The sequence below is a fragment of the Schistocerca gregaria genome, chromosome 2 (genome assembly GCF_023897955.1).
Source record: "Schistocerca gregaria isolate iqSchGreg1 chromosome 2, iqSchGreg1.2, whole genome shotgun sequence".
NCBI lineage: Eukaryota > Metazoa > Arthropoda > Insecta > Orthoptera > Acrididae > Schistocerca > Schistocerca gregaria.
The window spans coordinates 488,710,397-488,733,163 of record NC_064921.1 but is presented as its reverse complement, the minus strand read 5'-3'; the positions used below and the strand labels follow the sequence as shown (position 1 = coordinate 488,733,163).

The window sequence follows — 22,767 nt, the reverse complement described above, 5'->3', positions numbered from 1 at the left end:
CCACTTGTGTCCAGCTGGTTGAAAAATAATGCCATTGGCCATTGTTGGAAGACGCTTTGATGCTCAGTGACAATTTTTTCAACTAAATACATCTGTAGCAGAATGTTTAGCTAAGGATTCAGTCTGTACACTTCTATCTTTATCACTTTAGTCACCTGTTTCTTTCAAGGAATTCACAGGTAGCAAAGCAAATTCATCTTCACTTTCACAGTGTTCCTATTCTGAGTTATGTTCACTTCCATTTTCATTGTCACTATCTGATCCAACATCACTACCTAAACTTTCCTCAAGCCATTTTAAAACAGTATCCTCAATTTTGGCCAGCAGACAAAGCCCTGGTTACTGAATCCATAATGGAAAGTCCCAGGCATGGTCTCAGAAACCACTAGCACAAAAGAAGCAATAATATTACAGGTCTACTTCATACTCAATTGACTACTGACAAAGGAAACTATGTCATCTTTGGGGGATAACAACAAGACATGGCTGTAATCTTCTACCTCACCCTTATTCATTAACAATGGAGTAACAATAAAAGCTAGTAGTCAATGAGAGTGCACCTGGGATGTTGAGGGTTAAACCACTTACAGCTGTAATCATCTGCACCTCTAACGGCTTCTTTAATTCTGAGGTGGGAGTGTTCCAGTTAGATGTGTAGTCACCAATGCTGAATGCTGCCAACTCTAAACACTAATGCAGTGACTACCATTTACATTTTTGAAGTGCATAATATGTTTAGAATATTTAAAGTATGAGATCATATAAAAATCTTCTACTATATATGTTACATGTACTTACAGTCAGTGGGACTAATTTTGTTTCACATAATGTTTAATTCAATCATAGCTTTTATGTGCTTGTTCTGTACAGATTGCAGAAGTCATCTTGAGATACCCATTACTGTACTAACAAATTAATCTACTGTTTGCAGAAAATGGAGCGTTTGCATCTGAAGATGGTGTAAAGAATCTGAATGATAATTTTGATGCATATGTTGCTCATGATCTTCGAATCTCAGATAAAGAAGAACAGTTGGAAGTTTCAGCACAGATTCGACAGTTTTACTTTGGGGATGATGAGATTACAATGGAAGATAATGATACAATTGCAACTGTAAGAGATAGTTTTCATTTATTTTTAATGAAAACACAATATCCTTGCTAATGAGGGTATTAATCACCATTAATGAATGAGAAATGTTTGGCGATCAACAAGTAAAACAGTACATTTCAGGTGCACATTGTACTTGGATGATGTTAATGAAATCCTTTCCTTCATTACTTCCATTTATTTTTGTCATCAGTAGTGATATATATGAAAATGATAGCTATATTTATATATTACAGTTTGAAAGCTTTCAAAGCCAGTAAGAAGGGTTGAAGGGGAAAAAAGGATTGGCGAGTTATAGGAAAAGGGGTAGGGTTTAAAACAATGGCCCAAAACCCCAGATCAGGGGAGGCATACCATATGAGATAAGAAGAAAAGATCAGTTGTTGGAGATGCTTGGACAAGATTTGAAAATCTGGGAGGTTAAACATAAGCCCTCTGCATAAGCCCTTTCATCCTAACTGATAACCTGAATGTAATGGGCCAAACAGTCTTTACATAACACCTGGCATATAACATGCATCATTTCACAGGTGACTCTCCCTTTGCTGCTATATGTTTTGCCAGTTACAGAGCTGATATATGTGGTGGTAGGAGGGAGCATAGGCTAAGTTTTCCAAAGGGGACCATCATAGGGTTAGAAGCCATAAGGGAGATGGGTGTACAAGGAGCAAGGGTCTGACAAGGATGTTTCAGAGATTGGGAGGGTGATGAAAATCTATTCTAGGTGTGGTGGACGAAACCTCAGACAGAATGGACCTCATTTCAGGGCATGATTTCAAGAAGCCATAGCCTTGTTGAAGTATCTGATTAATAAATTCACTATCAGGATAATAATGAGTGACAAGTGATATATTACAAAGTTATATTTTGGAGGGATCAGCAGTAGCAGGATTTGATGTGATCACAGAAAAATCTGGTTTTGAGCTAGGCTGTGGTGAGAATGGTCGTGTGTTGTTGTGAAGAGTCTGCATCTGAGCAAATACATTTGCTTTGAATGCCAAGGCTGTATGGGAGGGAACATTTGACATGGAAATGATGGCAACTATCAAAATGTAAGCACTGTTGTTTGTTAGCAGGTTTAATGGTAACAGAAGTTTGTAGCTGACCTTTGGTGAGGAAGAGATCAACATCAAAGAAAGTGGCATGGGATTCACAATAGCAGCACATGATATTTAATCTGGGGAGTGTATTTAGATATTCCAGGAATTTTAACAGGTCTGCTTCACCATGAATCCAATTGACAAAGATGTAATCAATGTATCCAGTCCAAACCAGGGCCTTAAGGCTTATAGATCCCAGGAAAGCCCCTTCCAAGTGACCCATGAAAAGATTAGCACTGGAAGGAGCAATCCTAGTTCCCATGGCTGTTCCCCTGCTCTGTTTGTATTTCAACGCCTCAAATGTGTAAGTCTCCCCTGGCCTGGGGTCCTGAATGACTTTTCTGAACTCCATCCCTTTCCCAAAACCCCATCAGTTCTTTTCCTGCACCCCTCTTCATTTCCCTTCAAACCTTCTGCCAGAATAAGGAGCCATTGGCTCTGAAAGCTGGCAAATATACCTTCTGTATGTGTGTTCTTCTGCTGCCGCTTGTTGAGTAGATTTTTTATCTATCCAATTACATTGTATTTTAAAAAATTGATTATTTTTGTTAATTCTGTCTCTCTCTCTCTCTCTCTCTCTCTCTCTCTGTGTGTGTGTGTGTGTGTGTGTGTGTGTGTGTGTGTGTGTGTGTGTTTCCACAAGACTTCAAAAGACCTGTAGTATTTCCAACCATACTCAATACAGGCCATGATTTATTTGATTTGTTGTATAGCAAATTATTTCACATTGTTATTACTGTACAGAAAAATATACTGTTGTTGTAAGACACCCATACAATCTGGTCTGTAGATGTGGGTGGCAGTTTGAAGAAGGTGACATGTAGAAATAATCAAAAACAAACTATATTAGTGTTGAATTCAAAGCTTTCATGGTTGATTGATTGACTGACAGTAGCCTCAATAACATTTAATTCCTAGGAATGTAGATGACAGTAAAAATGGGTGACATGTAAAACATGACCCAAAAAACTTGGAGTTATTTCACCTAAACCTGATACATTTATGACTTACTATCTGGAACAGAACATTGTTGGCTTAGGAAACCCCTAATACTGCTAAAAAATGAGAATATGGTTAGGAGTGGAAATGAGCTGACATAAAGAAATCACTCTAGAACGCTGGCGAAATTTTGACCAGACATAGCTCTTGCATGGATTAGCATCTGGGAAAAAATTCTGTGAGGCTAAGACAACACTAGCATCATGAACAGTGAGGTTTTACAAATAGGTGACGCAAAAAAAAAGACACTGAAAATGACTGGTATATTAACTCTTGCAGACTGGGGGAAATTAAATATATTGTATAGAATCAAGCTGTTTGTTGAATGAGTATCACAACGAATTGGTAAAAGATTTTACTTTGTAAACAAAATACACATAACAGCTAGACCTGCAGTATGTTCCAAATCACTGCATATAATTTTTTTTAATCATATCTCAGGCTAATTTGGTGATAGAAATATAGGGCAAGTGTTTTGCATAAACCTTGTGCTAGGAACCATTTGTGTACCCAATAGAAGAATAGTCTTACTGTCACTATCCTACAGTACAGGGCCAAAGTATGAATATTTCACACTTCCTCCAGTTTAGGCAAATGGAACAAACTTGTTGGTTCTTTTCACATTTGATGCAGTCTACAGTGGGCCTTATGGGGCTTATAGAGGTGCTATTAGTTAATGGTTATTTACTCAGTAAACCTTAAAAAAGAGTTTTTTACCATTTTTTCATACCAACACCAAGCCACAAATTCACACCAAATGTCTCAAATTCTTATGATATATTCCTAAAATCCTGGTCTTGAATAACTTTGAAAATTTTCTTGATATCTTTATCCTTTTCCAAGACAGTCATTTGAAGTTTATTTACTATCAGTTATTATCAATAAACCAAACCAGTGGTTCCAAGATGAATATGTACAACCATGGCTGTACCTTTTACAACATATTCATAAAATCCTGATCTTGAACAAGACTGAAAATTTTCTTGATATCTATCCATTTCTGAGATGTAGAGGTTCAAAGTTATCCTTCTTGTACACAGTAAGTGTGTATATGAAGTCCAATGTAAGACAAAAATGTGCTTTATAAAGTGATATAGCATTGAGAACTATGCTGTTAAGTGTCTCTATTATCATCAGAAGGTTTCTGCGAACCCCGTGTTGTAATACTAAAGCACAGGCAAATTTATTTTGCACTTAAAATCTGGTCTGAGGTATAGATTAGCTTTGCTTTATTTCAGTTTCACTTAAATAAACTAACAAAACTTTATTGATCAGTATGTTTCTTTTCAAATGAGTAACACGCCCTGCTACAGCAGGGAAAAAAAGGAAACCAGGGCAAAAATAGCCCCATCAGAGGACAAAAAATGTGAACATTGTAAAGGAGAGAGAGGTAGTCTGGGAGTGAGCTGGGTTCTCTGTTGAAGATGAGGGATGTGAGTACTGATGAAGATACAACAACTCTTTATTAATTCTTTACTAATTCATACAGTTCAAACATTCTTCTGATTGTGCCCCATTCTCTGGTACAGTCCAGAGTTCCCTCATAATATTCAGGTGTCATAGATGCAGATGTTGATGTATGGTGCACACAGAATGCTGTGCTGGTTTCTCTTGCATGCAAGGTGAGCTGGCAGCAGAATGTGGCCATTCTGCAGTCACAGGTGGTCACCAAGTCTTCTCTAAAGTGGAAGGTCATGTTGTTCCAATGGCTGGGTGGTGGCATTGCCCAGAGTCAAAGTCTGGATTGAAACTGAGGTTCTGGGATGGTTAGATGGTGCAGTGTTATCTGCCTGGGCTGGGTATCATCTTGACATGCATGAACTTGACCTATTCAGCTGGACCAAAATTTAAATGCTGGTTCCTAGCACTGAATTTGCAGTATGGCTGCATTTGCAACCCATCTGGAACAGGGCAATGACTGGGGTCTTGTATAATCCTTGATGACACAGAATTCAGTCAAGTGGGAGTGGCTTCTCAATGACTGGCCCCAGGGCATTGACATACAGAACAGTGTCACAGAAGTCTTGCTGCTGCTGAGGGTGCTGATCAAGTAGGAGTGATGGTTGGGTGTGGTCAGTGCCCATGTCTTGTGGCCTGATTTTGGTGCTCTTGGCATGACAACATGGGAGCTGATCGCACATTTCAGTGATCTCCTGTCTGGCTGCAGCCTCATTGCAGTTTAGGCTCTGATTTTATCTCCAAGGTCTCCCATAGCTTTTTCCTGTTACAATCTCCTCCCCCCTGTGAAGAAAATCACCCTTGAATTTTACTGAAATAAAAATACTAGATAATTTGTCCTTTTAGACTTCATATTTGTTCCTTCGCTATTGGTGTCACAGGTTACATCATTTGTCTGCCTTCACTAGCAACCACCTACACTTTCTCACAACCACCTACACTTTCTCTTTTGCACATTGATTACATCAGTTCACTTTCAGCCCTGTTAGCAACTATGTCATTCCTGTTGTGGTGGATAGTGAGAATCAGGAACGCATTCTAACTGTCTTACTTTCTGCATGCTAAATACATGTGTCCTACATTTGCCTATTAGTTTCATCACATTCAGCTAGGCAACAAAGCATACAAACAATATGACTCAGTATCCAATGCTAACATTTAAAAAACACACACACATTTCATGACCTGTACACTTCTCTTTCCATTAAGCTATTCTGTTACTTTATCACTGTGACCTAGCAAATAATGAAATCCAACCTAAGTGGAACTGAAACAACTATGCAAACACAATGACCTGTGCAATGCCATATGGCTTAGCAATACTGGCCTGTGTGAACTCTGTGGTTTGCACACTGTCCATTTGCTCCACATTCTTAGACCTTATCAATTCATAAAATTTTATTTACAGCAGCAGGGGATCAATGGTAACATTTCTTTGGTCATGGCTTCAAAATGTCATGATTTGGGAATCTATCTGAACTTAACTCCCTCATGATACATCAATAAATGTACATAGTACTCCATGATATTTATAATTCTGACTCCTAATTTTCACAATAAATCTCCAGTACTTCACAATAATCCTCAATAGCTCCACAAACGATACCTCTCATTCTGAAAGAAAACAAATAATCCAGTGGCCTCATTCAAGAGTGCTCCGATATCAATGATCCAGCTACAGGTGGTATAACAGGTGCACCTATGGTGTAAAAAATCTTACAATTTTCCTAGCTATAGGTGCTAATCAGCCCCACCTGTGCTGTACAGTAATCCTCCAACTTCCCAGCCACAGGTGCTACAACAGCCTCACCTGTGCTGTTCTTAATTCACCTCCACCAAAGGTGCTATATCAACTCTACCTATGTCATACAGTAAAAACTCCCTTTCCTTTACATCCACATCTCTTCTAACATCTGACAGATTTTCCCGCTATATCACTTCTTCCAAATGATCAGCTATTGCTAGTGGTTTTACCATTATCATGACCTTTGCTTCTCAAGACACCAGGAGTGGTTTAACTGATGACTTCATGGCCAATGGCACATCTCGCATCCATGTGGTATCTCAGTGTTTTGGCTGTTTTGAGATAATGCTTCATGATGTGACTCAGTGAAACCTAACCTAACAATACCATTGCATCTCTTTAATCTATTTCTAATGCATTGGCGCTGTTCCATGGCTTAAACCTATCTTAAAGAACTAAGTAGTTCCTGAAAGAACTACGTAGTACCTGCCAAATGTTTTCTTTGGGCATTACATTCACCAGTTTATATCTTGTAATATTCTTGGCTTAGCCATGACCTTGAATCCTGCATTACACCTATCTCTAATTTCTAGTACATGTGTTACTCCTATCATCCTTTTTCATCCTAAAACATTTTCTGTGGTGTCACTGCCAGACACCACACTTGCTAGGTGCTAGCCTTTAAATCGGCCGCGGTCCGGTAGTATACGTCGGGCCCGCGTGTCGCCACTATCAGTGATTGCAGACCGAGCGCCGCCACACGGCAGGTCTAGAGAGACTTCCTAGCACTCACCACAGTTGTACAGCTGGCTTTCCTAGTGATGGTTCGCTGACTTCTACGCTCTCATTTGCGGAGACGATAGTTAGCATAGCGTTCAGCTACGTTATTTGCTATGACGTAGCAAGGCGCCAGTATCCGTACCATTGATATTGTGAATCACGTACCATAAAGAGCGACGTTCTCCATTAATGGATTAAAGTTAAGTATTCCAACAGCTATGTCCGTTTTTCTCAATTCTAATTCCCTTGTCATGTTCCAGACCTCACGCCTGCCTACGTGACCTAAAACGCGTGCATTTCGGCCTCCTTTAGCAATACGGTTGGCTCTCCTGCCAACCACAACATTTTCTCTACACAATTCTTTATTTACTGCAAAAATCCTTATGTGTCTTCTGGCTTTATCATAAGAAATCACCAATATTTGCAGGGTACCCAGGTTTACCATGTCACAGCCAGGCACACTCTTTGCACTAGCTGGCATAATACCCTTTTTGTGGCAAACCCAACATACTACAGGTTGTGACTCAGTGTGCAGGATGGAGTGCTTAGGTAAACTGCACTGGGTGCATATTACTGGAGGTAACAGTTTGGCTCTTAGTCTCTCATCAAACACCACAGTGGCATCTAATTCTGACATTATGGGAAAAAGTAAGGAGAGGTCAAACCAGAGGTGCAGGGAATCCCACGAGTGAAAGTAAAAAGTTCTGTGCTGCTACTTACATATCTTGCTGTCACACATTCTGAGATCTCTGTCTTCTATCTATTGAACTCCCTTTCCTTTCAGAAAGCTGCTACTATTGGCTGGGCAGACTGGCAGAAGTCCCTTCTTTGTGGTCCAGTAGTGGCAGACTTCACAGTGAGGACTCCCAGCTGACATACAGCAGGCACTTGATGTGGCCCTGTCATCCATGAACATTACATACTCAGCTGGGCCAGCATTTAAATGCTGGTTTCCAGCACTGACTTCAAGGTAGGGCTGCATTTTTGGGCCATCTGGAACAGGGCGATGACCAGGATCTGGTGTAATCATCAATTACTTGGAAGTCAATCTAGTAGGAGAGGCTTCTTCAAGACTGACCCCAGCACATTGACACCCAGGTCTATGTCACTGAAGTCTTGCTGCTGCTGAGGGGTACTGAAAAGCAGGAGTGATGGGTGGTTGAGGCTGATGTCCATGTGTTGTGGTATGATTTTGGTGCTTGTGGTCCGAAGACACACGATCTGATCTTTCAGTTCAATGGCCAGCATCTCCTGGATGTGGCCTCACTGCAGTTCTTCTACAAGCTCTCTTATTGTTTTGTCCTGTTACAATATGTTAATGTTTACTGAAAACTATGGTACCAGCTACCTCATTATACCTTCTTCAGCACCTATACAAATTTTCTCAAAACTTTTGGTATGTGAAAATATTCACACTTTTTTAGGTTGAAAGAGATGGAGACAGTGGCAGTGGGAAATAGATGGAAAAATAATAAATACTGGAATACAGTAGAGAGAGGTTGTGGTGCAGAAACAGTGAAATAGACAATGGGAGAGAGAGAGAAAGAGAGGATAACCGTGGCAGTGTAACATACTTGACAGTGACAGAACAGTGCAATGACAAGAGTGAAGGGGACATTTCAAATGGGAAACAACAAAGAGAAAGGGACAGTGGTTATTGTTGAGAGCCAGTAGTAATGAGGCACAGAGACTATGACAATGACAATGAGGATGAGAGAGAGAGAATTACAGTGAGATGAGACAGCAGCAATGGGAAGGATTGAATGAGATAGTAGTAGTAAGTGAGAGCAAGAGGAGACAATGAGGGTGACAGAAGATGGTAGGAGTAGTAGGACAGAATGACAGAAACTGTGACTATGACGTGGGAGACAGTGACAGAGAGATACAGAAATGTAATGACAATGAGTTGGGCTGAATCAGTGGGTGAGAATGGGGAAGTGGGAGCGGATGGTTGTGAGTGACTTGCAGCAATGGACGACTGGGTGTTAGTGAGTTACAGATAAGGAAGTTTATGGAGGTTAGAGGTGAGGTGCATGTTAAAAGGAGCTCAAATATGTCTTCATGCCAAAAGTTTTGGGAAAAATTTTAAAGGTGCTGATGAAGGTATAATGAAATGGATGATACCCCACTTTTCAGTCACAGTCTTTTAAATAAACTGGGAGTTTCACATCCTTTGTGCTCTGATAAGAGCATTTCTCTGCTGGCTTGTGAGCTGTACTGTCAAATGATATTTCACAAAACCCAAAGAAGTTCTGGTTGTATGTAAAGGTTGTTAATGGCTTCAAAGTTAGTGTTCAGTCCCTAGAAAATGAGACAGGAAATGAAGTTTAGGGTAGAAAAGCAAAAGCTGAAATGCTTAACTTGGTTTCCAAATGTTTCTTTACAAAGAAAAACCTAGGAGAATTTTCCCAATTTAATTCTCACCAATTTAATCCTCATACCACTAAAAAGATGAATGACATAAGTATTGGTGTCAGTGGTGCTACGAGACAGCTGAAATCATTAAAACTGGGCAAAGCTCCAGGATCCAATTGAATCCCTAAGATTGAAGATTCTACGTTGAATTTTTTAGCTGATTTAGCCCCTCTTGTAACTATATTGCATTGTAGATCCATTGAATAAAAAACCATGCCCAATTATGGGAAAATGCAGGTCACACCCATCTACAAGAAGGGTAGTAGAAGTGATCCACAAAACCACCATCCAATCTCCTTGACACTGATTTGTTGTAGAATCTTGTAATGTATTCCGAGCCCAAACAGAATGATGTATCTTGTACAGAATGATCTCCTCAACACCAACCAGAATGGATTCGAAAAACATGTACCACGTGAAGCACAACTTGCATTTTTTTCACATGATATACTGAAAGCCAAGGATCAAAGCAGTCAGGTGGAGGAATATTTCTTGATTTCTGAAAAACATTTGACTCAATACCTCATATATGCTTATTGTCAAAAGAATGTTCATATGGGGTATCAAATGAAATTTGAACTGAATTCAGGACTATTTGGTAGGGAGGACACACCGTGTTATCTTGGATGGAGAATTATCATCAGATGTCAGGAGGTCTTTTCTGGAAGTATTTGTATGGAGTGTAGCCATGTATGTAAGTGAAACATGGACAGTAAATAGTTTAAGCAAGAAGAGAATAGAAGCTTTTGAAATGTGGTGCTACAGAAGAATGCTGAAGATTAGATGCATAGATCAAGTGACTAATGAAGAGGTACGGAACAGAACTGGGGAGAAGAAAAATTTGTGGCACAACTTGACTAGAAAAGGGATCAGTTGCTAGGAAACATTCTGAGGCATCAAGGAATCTCCAATTTAATACTGAAGGGAAGCATGGAGGGTAAAAATCATAGAGGGAGACCAAGAGATGAATACACTAAGCAGATTCAGAAGCATGTAGTTTGTGACAGTTACTCAGAGATGAAGATGCTTGCACAGGATAGAGTAGCATGGAGATCTGCATCAAACCAGTTCTTGGACTGCAGGTCACAGCAAAACAATTAGGCAAGTGCAATCAATCTACAAACAACCAGTTCTAGGATATTATTCAAGTGAAGGGACCCTTACCAAATAGGATTTACAGGGGTATATTAACACATACAGAGAAGGGCACTGTGAATGGTCACAGGTTTGTTTGATCCATGCGAGAGTGTCCCAGACATACTGAAGAGTCTGAACAGGAAGGCATCTTGAAGATAGACATAAACCATCCCAAGAAATTCTATTAAAATGTTAGTAACTGGCTTTAAATGATGACTCTAAGAATATACTACAACATCCTATGTATCACTCACATAGGGATTGTGAAGATAATATTAGAATAATTACTGCACATGCAGAGGCATTTGAACATTCATTCTTCCTGTGCTCCATACATGAATGGAATGGTAAGAAACCTTATAGTGGGGCAATGGAATGTACCATTTGTCATGTACTTCATGGTGGTTTGTGGTGTATAGATGCAGATGCAGATTTAGGTCCCTTCTAGGAAACATTCAGCTATTTATGAGGAGTGTAGAGGCTTTATTGGGCTACTTGTCAGGCAAGAAGGAACTGTTAGTAGTTTGTGGAGATTTAAGTGTAGACATTTTCAATTGCACTGGGAGGAAAAATGAACTAGAATGCTTATTTGCGTCTTTCAATCTAATTTTGGTGATTAATTTCTCAAATTGTGTGCAGTAAGACAGTAGTAACCTGACTGATAACTTTTTATAGACAGTTCTGAGGCAGAAGAAATTAATGCGTACCCTGTGATTAATGAACTATTTAAGCATGATGCACAATTAATGGAGATAAACAATACAGCTTACAACCCTCAGGCAGATTCATATAAAGCAGTGAGGATTATTAATGTGAAGTGAATACAATGTTTTAAGAACAAGTTAAAAGAGATGGCATATGTCAGGAGGTATATATAGAAAGAGATGCTAATGACAGATTCAATTTATTCTGTAGTAAATTTCTGTCAATATTTGAAAGTATCTTTCTAAAAAGTTATCCACAAAATCCTTGAAAAAAGCCAAGGATAGTGAAGGAAATTAAAATCTCATTTAAGAGGAAGAGGGAAAATCGTTAAAATGTCCAGAAGTATGCATTCTGACAGAAATTAATCATGTATATAGTAAAATTAAAGCTATAAGACAATCAGTCAGTGAACAAGATACCATAACAATTAAACTAAGTGCCAGTTTTGTGACAGATAATTCACATATTGCAACTTGTTTTTAGTATCACTTTCCAAATGTAGCAATAAAAATAGGATTAAATGGTTCAGTTGAGGTACCAAGGATATACACTAGAAATGTAATTCCACAAAATTTTAAGCAAGTGGAAGTAGTACCAATGAAATTAATATAATTATAAAAATTCTAAAAAAATTAAGGCCCATATGGTGTTGATGAAATTTTGAACAGAATTGTGAAAAGTTATTCTAACTTAATGAGTAATGTACTTAGTAACATATGTAATGCATCACTAACAGAGGGAATTTTTTGTCGCAGGTTAAAATATACAATGTTAAGTTTCTTTATAAGAGAGGTGACAAGAAAGACTTACATAAAATATCATGAAGTTTTCCTAATGGTGTCTTTCTAGCAAATGTTTTAAAAAAATAATGTACTCTAGACTAGTCTCACATGTAAACAGAAACAATTTACTTGGCATATAAAAGTTTGGATTCTAGAAGGGATGCTAGTTACATATTCAACCTCCAAATATTAAAAGCCTTAAACAGTAAAATATTATCAGCTGATTTTTTTGTGATACTTCCAAGACATTTAGTTGTGTAGCTCATGTTACAGTCTTAGAAAAGCTTAATTGTTATCGAATTTACAGCTTTACACACAACTGGTTTGATTACATTTCATGAACAGAAGCAAAACTTGAGCTAAATAACTCAGACATTAGGGAGTTCATTCTAATTGAAGACATTGAAACATTCAAGTATCTCAAAAACTACACATCAAATCAAAACAGTTATAATTCCAATTTATTTGTCTTGGAGGAGGGCATCTCATAATATCGCACTCAACCTGTCACCCCACTCCATGCGTGAATGGTGGGGGGGGGGGGGGGGGGGCACTCTAAATCATAAATGGGAACATCGCTTTTCTTATCTAATTGCATTTGGGACCCCACCTCCATGGTGCAAGGATACAACAGGCCAATATTACATAGTTCCTAATTGGAAGCGCCATTTAAAATGTCATATTTCTGCAACAGGGGACTACTCGATGCACCACAGTGGCTGTGGCTTGAGGCGAATGCTACTCTACTTCTCCAATTAGTGTAAGCATTCACACGTTGCACTGTACCACCAACTTCAATACACATAGTGATACACTTTACTAATGACCGTACACAGGACAGAAGCATGTCTGCGGGAATGTCAGCATAGGCATTTCTGATGCAGTTGACCATGTCTTGACAGCCTGCTGGCACATGCTGGTACACCTTTCTTTTAAATATCTGGCAACATCAAATCCAGTGAACTACCAGGCTGATTAATTGGCTCCCTCTGCCAATCCATCCACAATTGTAAACATGGTCCAATACCTCCCATACTCCAATTGCAAAATGCTGTTCCAAAAACATTTGGTATTTGTGTAAATTCAATGTGCCATCACTAAAATATGGACCAATGAGTTTGTTCCCCATGATGCCACACCATACATTAACTGATGAAGGACATTGATGGTCAGCCTGTGATAACCAGTGGGGATTGTCTGCACTCCAGTATGACATGTTCTGTTGGTTAACGCTACAATGGTTTGTGGAAATAGACCCATTGTAAAGTAATACCTCAGAAAAGAATGTGAGGGTCATTTGCATTTGTTGATGTACTCATTCACAAAGCACTACAGGTTGAGGAAATCAATTCCATGAAGTTCTTAATGCAGTGACATGTGGTATTGATGATACTTATAACGATGCAGTATTGTGAAAATACTACCCACAGACTTACCAGAATTGCAGTGTAATTGCTGGATGTTTATCTGTGGGCTGTGGTGCACTACATATAGTACAACTACTTCATTAGATTCTTCTGTAAAACATTTGCTTCATTTCCTTTTGTTGGCCTGCATGCTACTGTCAGATATAAAGGCATTCACAACCTTGCAAAAGAATGAATGACAGTAAGCTTTCTCTGGAAAATGCTATGCATGCAAGGCAACAGCAGCCTCAATATTTTATCTACATTATGCGCAAATCAGGATCATTTTCTCTTCTATGATTGCAACATTCATCATGCACTTTCACATCTGTTCTCCAGATAATAGGTAGGTGTGCAGACAGTAAATAAACATGCACAAATGCTTAGAGCACATCTGCACAAAACATGAGCTTCAGTCACAGTGTACTGCCTGTCATGATATGTAGTAGTTCACTACATGGCCATGGAGGCATGTCAAGTAGTCCCCTGTTTCATATGTTGGAGGAATACGACATTGTAAATGGTGTTTCCAATTATAAGTTATGAAATACTGGCCTGTCCTACCCTCACAGCATGGGGGTGGGGTCCCATGTGCCATTAGATATTCAAGGGCCATTGAGTAGCTCATCATAAATTATGACTGTGTACCCATTTCTGTTCCTCCAACTACAGTGCTATCTGTTGCAGAAGGAAGACATTACTTCAGACAAAATGTATGTAGATTTTTCTGTAGAATTGCAATCTGCAATAAAAAAACAGGTGTGCCCACTGAAGATTTCAAAGTTACCCCCCACTACCCATGCACACCATGGAGTGGCGGATCGAGTGTGGTATTGTTTGATGTCCCCCACCAAGAGAAATGAACTGGAACTATAATTTTTTTTATCTGATGTGAGGTTTTCAAGATGTTTTGATGTCTTCAGTTTAAATTAACATCCTGTATATACAAAATCCTGTATATACATCATCATCATCATATACAAAATTACTGCAAATCATTCACTGGCTTTTAGATGAATGTATTTCACAAAGTACTACATGATAACTCACAACAAGCATTGGGATAATTTTAAGGAAGAACACGTGGAAGGTGAACCCATACATCTCATCATTTTTGTTTCATGGAATATACTTTTTGCTTAACAACAATTATTATAGTTACAATTTAAAAACCTCATTAAAAGAATAACAACACTCACAATAATTTAAAGAACCTGAACTGGATCAATTCACTAATAAATTTTTTTAACAATTTATATCATTAAGAACAGGACTTGGAGCTAGGAATGTACAGTTCCCAAATACAAGTAAGAAGTCACACAAAGTAGGTGTGGTTGCAAATGGATTCAGAAAACTGACTTTTTTATCAGTAAAATGAATTACAGATGACTGCCACTAAATATACTAATAATTCTCAAGAATTGACAACATGCTAAACAAATAGACAACACCCACCCAAAATGCAGAAAAGATAACGAACCATGCCACTGATTGTGTCTGTTGGAAAGCCCTTAACGACTAATAAGCTTTAATAAAAATCCCTTAAGCAATAAAACACACACTCTCCCAAAATACAAGCAAAACTGGGAAGATATATAATTTAAAATGTGACTCCCATCTGGTACACAGCAGCAGAAACATTGACAATGACCATTAAATAAATATACAATCCCCAAAATACAAGGTAAGCTGGCAAATACAGATGACAGCTATTACAGCCAATAGGCAACAAGCAGGCAAGTTTTACAATGAGTGGAGTTCACTAATGACTGTGGATAAAAGGAAAACTCAACAGTTCATATTGATTAGTAAAAGGCTTTAAAACTAAACATGCTCCAGATTTAGCAATAAGAGAGCAAGGTCCAAATGAGTAGTTAAAGAGCAAGTATTGTGACAAAGAACTTCGGACTTGCAGAACATGCTTCAAAGTTTATGTGCCTACTGAATTCCGAACAATAGTTCCCGATCAGCTGGCGACACTCAGCCATGGCACTTATCAAATAATCAAATTTACTTAATGTGAGATAACATGATACAGCTGGCAGAGGCACCAGATTATGGGCAAACCTGGGCATTGTATGACGATGCAGAAGAAAGAAAATATGTTTCTGTTCTGGGTCAGGGAAACAGGAACACATTTTCCACTGACAAAACTTCCCAGCTGTCATGTGTCGTAAGGGAATGGTAATCCATACAAATAAGGCTACAGGCAAGATTGCCTAGAATGTATGTAATATTAAGCTTTTGTGGATGCAAGTACACTTATGTGTTACAAGCTAAACACTCCTTAAGAGGATGAAATATCAGCACCTGCTAATGCAATGACTATTCTGTATTTGACTTCAAAGTGTGACTTGCCTTTGATGCAGTCTATGTTACAATATGAATTTGATCAACTCAGTTTATAACAGAGAATGCTCTTACACTTGCATGGAATATGGCCTGGAACAACAAATTACCATCAGTTACACTGACTGATAACCGTACACACAATCACTTGAAGGAGTGTTAATATAACAGGTCCAATTCCACATTAACACAGACATGGCCTTATGATACCAAGTACCAATCAAAAAAACAACACTTAACTCCACTTGAGTGTGAAGCAGCCAGGACTGCCAGGATTCCAAGCCAGGGAGTTATTGCCTCCAATCTGTACAGGTGACCTTTGAGATGTCATAAAATTTGAGCTTGAAGTGTAGGCCAGGAACCTGTCAACAACGTCATTTGTGACATCCATTGCTCCTGCTGCAACTAGCTGCAATCAACCATTAATTCAGATGGCAAGGCTTGCCTCTGACTGATGTAACCATTCATGGCTTTTCAAAGCCTATACCAGACAACAGGAGTCCCAAACCAACAATTTGCCAGCTACGTGCACTCCAGCTAACTCCAGTACCAGGGCTCATCAAAAACCCACAACACACACCTCGCCTAAGGACCCTAGCTCTTGACCTGTGATCAGGATCCAAATATGAGTCAATAAATGAATGACAAATGAATGACAGACCACAATTGCAACAACTGTTGCTGCAATAATTATTTTCATTCATTTGTTCATTTATTCACTCATCATGTTCCACAATTTCCATCATGAAAAAGAGCCTTAAGAGATGGGGAGTAAGGCTGACAGAATCACTCACTGCAGGTTACTACTGCAAGGTACACTAACAATAAATTATGACTAGTGCCAGTGTATCTACAGTGATCATTTTGATAATTAATACCAAGTTTTTTCATGTATGACTATGTACATTAGGAGAAAACCAGCTAGTTTGGGGAAAATCACTATTCCTCATCTTCTGCTATCAACTGCAGCTTTATACATCAAACAAAGGATTTATGTAATTTTACCACTTTGTCCTTTCATTTAAAAGGCTTCTTATATCCTAGTAACTTTACCACAATCAGGCATTGATAAAAATATCCAAATGCAAAATTTACTTAACACAAAACATTAGAGATATTGATAATTTGCATTCCTGGCTACAAATATTATAAAAATTGTAGAAAGAGTGGACAAGATGTGTTATTTTACTTGATTTTTAAATATCTGTGGATTCTAAATATCCTGCTTGATATCTACTAATGGTCTGTTATAAAATTTCAACTCTAGACAGGTATGCATTTGAGAAAATTATTTTTGCTTCTAGTACTGTAGATGTGAATTATACAGTTCAACCTAAATTTATTCTTGTTACTAACCACAAATACTAGTAGGGATTACATTTATTGGCAGATAAATGTAAGAACTGCTAAGTCCCTGAAGAAGCTTCTGCAAGATGTTTGACTATCAACTTCTCACAATATTCTTATTGTACACTTCTGTAGAATTAGGTTTCTTTCCTTTCCTTTCTTGTACTACCTCAGAGGATTATGCCATAGGAGAGAAATGAGTAAAGAGTCACAATTTGGCTCTTGTGCTGTTAGTATAAAGCAATAGTATCTAAAGAGATCATTAAAATAGCTTCAGAAAAAAATTGAAGTTTTTCTTGACTGAAAAACATGGATTCTTCCATTTCATTAACTGTCTCTTACACTCTGTGCATCTTAAACCTTTTTCCCATATATACTCACAGTTATCAGACAGATGTCTCAGTATCTACTGGTCACACACTTCATTATACAGCCAGACCATGCATGATGGTGCATGCAGGTCTGTGTCACATATTGAATTCCATGGCACTTTGACTGGTCCACTTCAATTTTGCTGAAATTGTGTCCTGTTCCTTAGAATATTTCCACATACTCAAATAGTCTTCCTTTTCTTAAACACAACTCTGCGGCAGATTTTAAAGGATTTCACTCCTTCTGATCATGAAAATCAAATTAAACCATGGTATTCATTTACACTGCCTAGTGACACTGTATGTCCACATTATATGTACATGCAATTTTATCTTCATAAAAACTTAGTGACATGTTGTTAAGAAACCATTCTTCATACTGTGACACAATATATTATTATGCTTCCATATTCATTAAAGTAAAAATAAAACTCACATTATTTACTGGCTAACCAGTTTAATTTGGTGTCCATGTTTAAGTATCTATACATAATAACTGGTCAGTATACAAAGCTCTCCATTTTGTTACAGCTAGCATCAGATTTAATGTTTGTTGAAGGAGTCGACACAGTTGTGAGGACCATGAGTGTGAGTTCTGCAGATCCTGTTTACTATTATCAATTTTCTTTCAATGGACCACTGAGTTCATTTCCAGATTTCCCAGGTAAACTGCTGCATGTGTCTAAAATTAATAATTATACACAAATTTCTCCTGTATTTCATATAATGATTTAATTATCAATGTATTTTATTTACATATTCTATGTCTTCATATCAAGTGCCAATTTCACAGCACCTTACCACTAAACATTGATTCCCAGGAGCTTGCCATGGGGATGATTCACGGTACATGTCAAATTACGCAAGCCAAGATCCAGATTCTGCTTCTTACAAAATTGGGCTTCAGATGAATGAAATGTGGGCCAATTTCATCAAATATGGGTAAAGCAATAAAATCTTTATAGACATGGAATATCACTCATAGTGAGAGTGAATGTTTACTTTTTAAAAAATATTGGAAAGATAAGGCACATTTTATTACTAAAATGTTTTATATATAATTGTCTGTAATTTTATTCTTTCAGTGATCCAACTCCCAACATTGATGATGTGGTTACTGTTGACTGGAATGTATACAAGACAGATGATACAAATTACTTAGAATTTGCCTCTCCTCTTTATGTCAGTACTGGGCTCAACAAGGAACGAATGGATTTCTGGCACAGTGTGATGCCATAATCATTTGAAAGTATCGATTAAGCATTACAAGAAACACAATGTATTTAGAAGTAGACCTAAATAAAGCATTTATTTAAAAAAATTAATAGATTCCTAATCTTATAGTATTATGAGATCAGTATTTTCCGTAACTGTTCTCACCATTTATTGTGTTTGGTCTTTTCTCATTTGACATAATTTGTTGGACAAGTAGCTAAAAATGCTGGGTAACCAATCAGAAATGTCACACACTCACTTGTATGTCCAATTTATCTGCCACCCCATAATTTAGCAGTTTACATATGGCATGGCTTGCAACTCAGTGCTCCTTGCAAGGGATTACTTTACAAAGCTAAATCCCAAAAGTATTCACTATAATTCTCATTTGACCATTAACAGATTTTAATGTTTTTCCTATACATTTAATCTACGTGATACATATGCAGAATAACAGACACAAAATTAGTACAGATACTAGTAAATAAAATTGCTGCATCTTATAGATGGTCAAGATTTATATTTTTCACTTGGACATAAGAAGCATCTTAAACCTATAGTGTGCCTGTGAGGCATTTAAAGGAGAGTTTGAGTAAAATTTCTCCTGTCTAATTTTCCTACTTTCACTAACATAGCTATTTATTTGTGTATGGTTTTGAATGAAAGTGGTCTATAAAGTACAATTTCCCCACCACAACTGACAAACTTTATGGGCTGTCAAATACCAATTCTGATGCTGAAATAGAGTATTCAGATCGGGATGGATGACAGTACTGGGGCAGAAGATGAAGCCATTGAAAGCAATGAGCATTATTAATAAAGTGGGCAGGATTATGATCATAAAGATGAGTGTAGGGAAGGTAGTAGTGGGCCAGCAAATGACATGTATTACATGGACAGAGACAAGCAGAGCACATGGAAGAAAACCTGCAATGTTTGTAAAAGTAAAACAAAATGGAAGTACATCATTAAAACAATTTTGTTTTGATAATAAAGTCTTAACAAAAGAAACCATTTAATTTAAGTAATAAAAGAAAAAAATGCCTTATCTCATAAAGTTAGCAGACTCTGTATTGTTTGCAGTTTGTGGACCCCTATACATAATTCTACTACAGGCAAGCCATCTGTTACAAAGATTTTCAATCAAACAACTTGAAATGATTACATAATACCTATAAATGAGGTATTATTTAAATGCAGCTCCATTTGAGTGATAGATAGTTGATAAATTGGTATGGAATATAAAGTATGCTGTGTGCTCACTAACATAATGCCCACTTGAGAGTTACATAAGAAGGGAAAAATTTTATCAGCAATACACATTATATGAAAAGTTAAACTGATTGTGTGTAGGCACGACATTTTAGACGTCTTGAAACATAATGATTTTGTGTTTTGTGTATCTATTCTGAAACATTGGATATTTGGTGTGAATGTAAAAAGTTAATACAGCCATTTATGCTTCCTTAAAATACTGAAAGTGACCACAGAAATATTGGAAACCCACTATTGGGAGATATTTGAAGGAGTACATTGATAACAAAAAATTTCAGGTAACAAACTGCAAGAATCAGTTTTTGCTAAAAAATAAATAAGTAAATAAGAACCACGATTATGCAGCCCCTATTACACCACACCAGCGGACCCATGAGATTAGGATTATATTTTAAGAAAAGAAAAATTCACTTGAGGAAACTAAATAATTATGAAATAGAAATGCTGACCAGTGCATATCTTCACAAGGTGAAATATTTAGTAGTGCTGATTGACACATGTCAAATAAAAACACATTATCCTAGCTGTAGGAACCATTAGTACCTTTCTTTTGAAGAAGAGAGGGATAGGTTAAAAGGGAAGACAAGTGACTCTGATGTCAACAGGAAGGGGACCTGCTACTGTCACCATTTTCAACTCACAACTGTGAAAACTCTTCATGTGCGACAGCCAAATGAAGTTGAAATTTCATAATCATTTGCTCTTTTTGCTTTACTCTTTATGTTTTACAACAGTTGGCAAAATTTACTATTTGTCACTTCTCAGTCTCATAAAATTCTAAGGACAACATTGAGAAACAATTATGTGTATTAAAACCATCTTTTAGCTTCTGATATGTCAGCTGCCCCAAGTGGATGTGCATTTCTTGTGCTCCATATTTCACATCATATTTGTGAGATATGAAGCTGCAGCATTCATCAGTAAGTCACAAAATCTTTACTTTTTAATGATTATGTATTTGAGCCAATTCCCATTATTTCGTTTATCTTGGAGTAAAATCATGTGCCTCACATTATTTTATTTTTTTTTTTTCAAAAAAATTAGGTATAAGAACTTAACATAAAATTTGAATATGTTGTCAATGTTGATTTTATCAGATATTTTGTGGGTGTCATGATACCTTGTGTATTTTTTAGTCATCAACTGTAAACACAATCTGTGCTTTTCAGAAACTATGGCCACAGTATTCTCTTTGACAACCAACACAGCTCTAATTATTTATGTGGAAAATGTACATTTTTTAGAAGTTTTGGATACTTGCAAAGACTTTTGTAAATTACAAGCATTTTGCATAACCTATTTTGTTATAAATCACTATTAGTCATTTGCAGTTACTGTTAATAAGTAACTTATTGTGTCACATCAGTTTTCTCTTTTAATAGGAATGTACATGCATACCTAATTTTCTGTTGCAGTAGATTTCTCATTTTTTGCTATAAATCTCTTTAATTCCAATAGGCTACTCGTAATGCTTTTAGCATCTCAGACTCTTAAATTAAATGGGCATTACCAGGCTTAATATAAAGTTGTTTGTTTACTATTCTGTAAATATTACACCAGGCTTTAAGTTATTTGTTTACTGTTCTGTAAAATATCCCACTTTTCATAGGTTGAGGAATAGTTAGTTGCAATTCATAAACAGTTGGACACCACCTTGACTACTGTCAAGCAATCACAAGCCGCTGTGAATAGATGTGTTGGGAAAGCTATTGAGGGATGCATACAAGAGATACCAAAGGTACCTCAAATACTAGCCTCTCTTGTGGATACTGCCTCTCCTGCTGGAAATACAGAGCCCATCATTACTCATCCACTTGACTGTGACTGGCATGTCAGTGATGGATCTAGGCATCCTATACAGCGGAGACTGAGATCAGAGAGAACTCATGATGTTGCACCCAGCCACCAGACCAGCTGGTTTGAAGTGCTCTGATTTCAGTGGACCAACACTGAGCCAGTGGGACAAACTTCACCTATTGAGATACTAGTTGTGTCCTGTACCAAGGGGCAACGAACATAAGCAGTAGGAGCCTATTAATCATTGGCAGTTCAAAAGTATGGTGGGTAGTGGTACCCCATAGGGCAATGGCAGCAAGAGATGGGAAGAAATACCAGGAGCAGTCATCGTGTATGCCTCAGGCCTCATTCAGCTTGTTGAAGAGGCTGTTCTGGCAGTCATTGAGAGTGTAATCAACAGGGCGTAATCAACAGGGCGTAATCAACTGTGGTGCACTTTGGAAGAAACAATATCCATCATGTGGACTCCAAGGTTATACTTAGATCATTCCATTGTTCAGCAGAGATGGTTGAGAATATCAGCCTTGCTTATGTTTCAATGAATCTCCAAACCTCGAGGTGTGCCTCCCTCCTGCCCAATCCCATGCAGGTGAGTGTATTAAAGTCCAAGTAGTTAACTGCCAAAGCATTTGGCATACATTGCCTGAGTTTGAAGCACTCCTAAAAAGCACTGAATATCACATAATAGTGGGCTCAAAAAGCAGGTTAAATCATGAATTTGACAAATGTGAGAGCTTAGGGAAAATTTTAAATGTAGACCAAAAGAGTAGGGAAATG

General features: G+C 37.6%; 1 protein-coding gene across 1 annotated transcript in view; it reads left to right on the top strand.

The window, feature by feature from the left end:
* The window catches only part of LOC126327599 (esterase FE4-like), an 82,337-nt gene extending 62,916 nt beyond the window's left edge, over positions 1-19,421 (top strand). Inside the window, exons 8-11 of the mRNA XM_049995901.1 lie at positions 932-1,113; positions 18,235-18,367; positions 18,525-18,645; positions 18,789-19,421. Coding sequence (XP_049851858.1) covers positions 932-1,113; positions 18,235-18,367; positions 18,525-18,645; positions 18,789-18,942 — 590 coding nt within the window. The 3' untranslated portion in view covers positions 18,943-19,421. The remainder of the gene's footprint in view (positions 1-931; positions 1,114-18,234; positions 18,368-18,524; positions 18,646-18,788) is intronic.
* Positions 19,422-22,767: the final 3,346 nt, after the last annotated feature.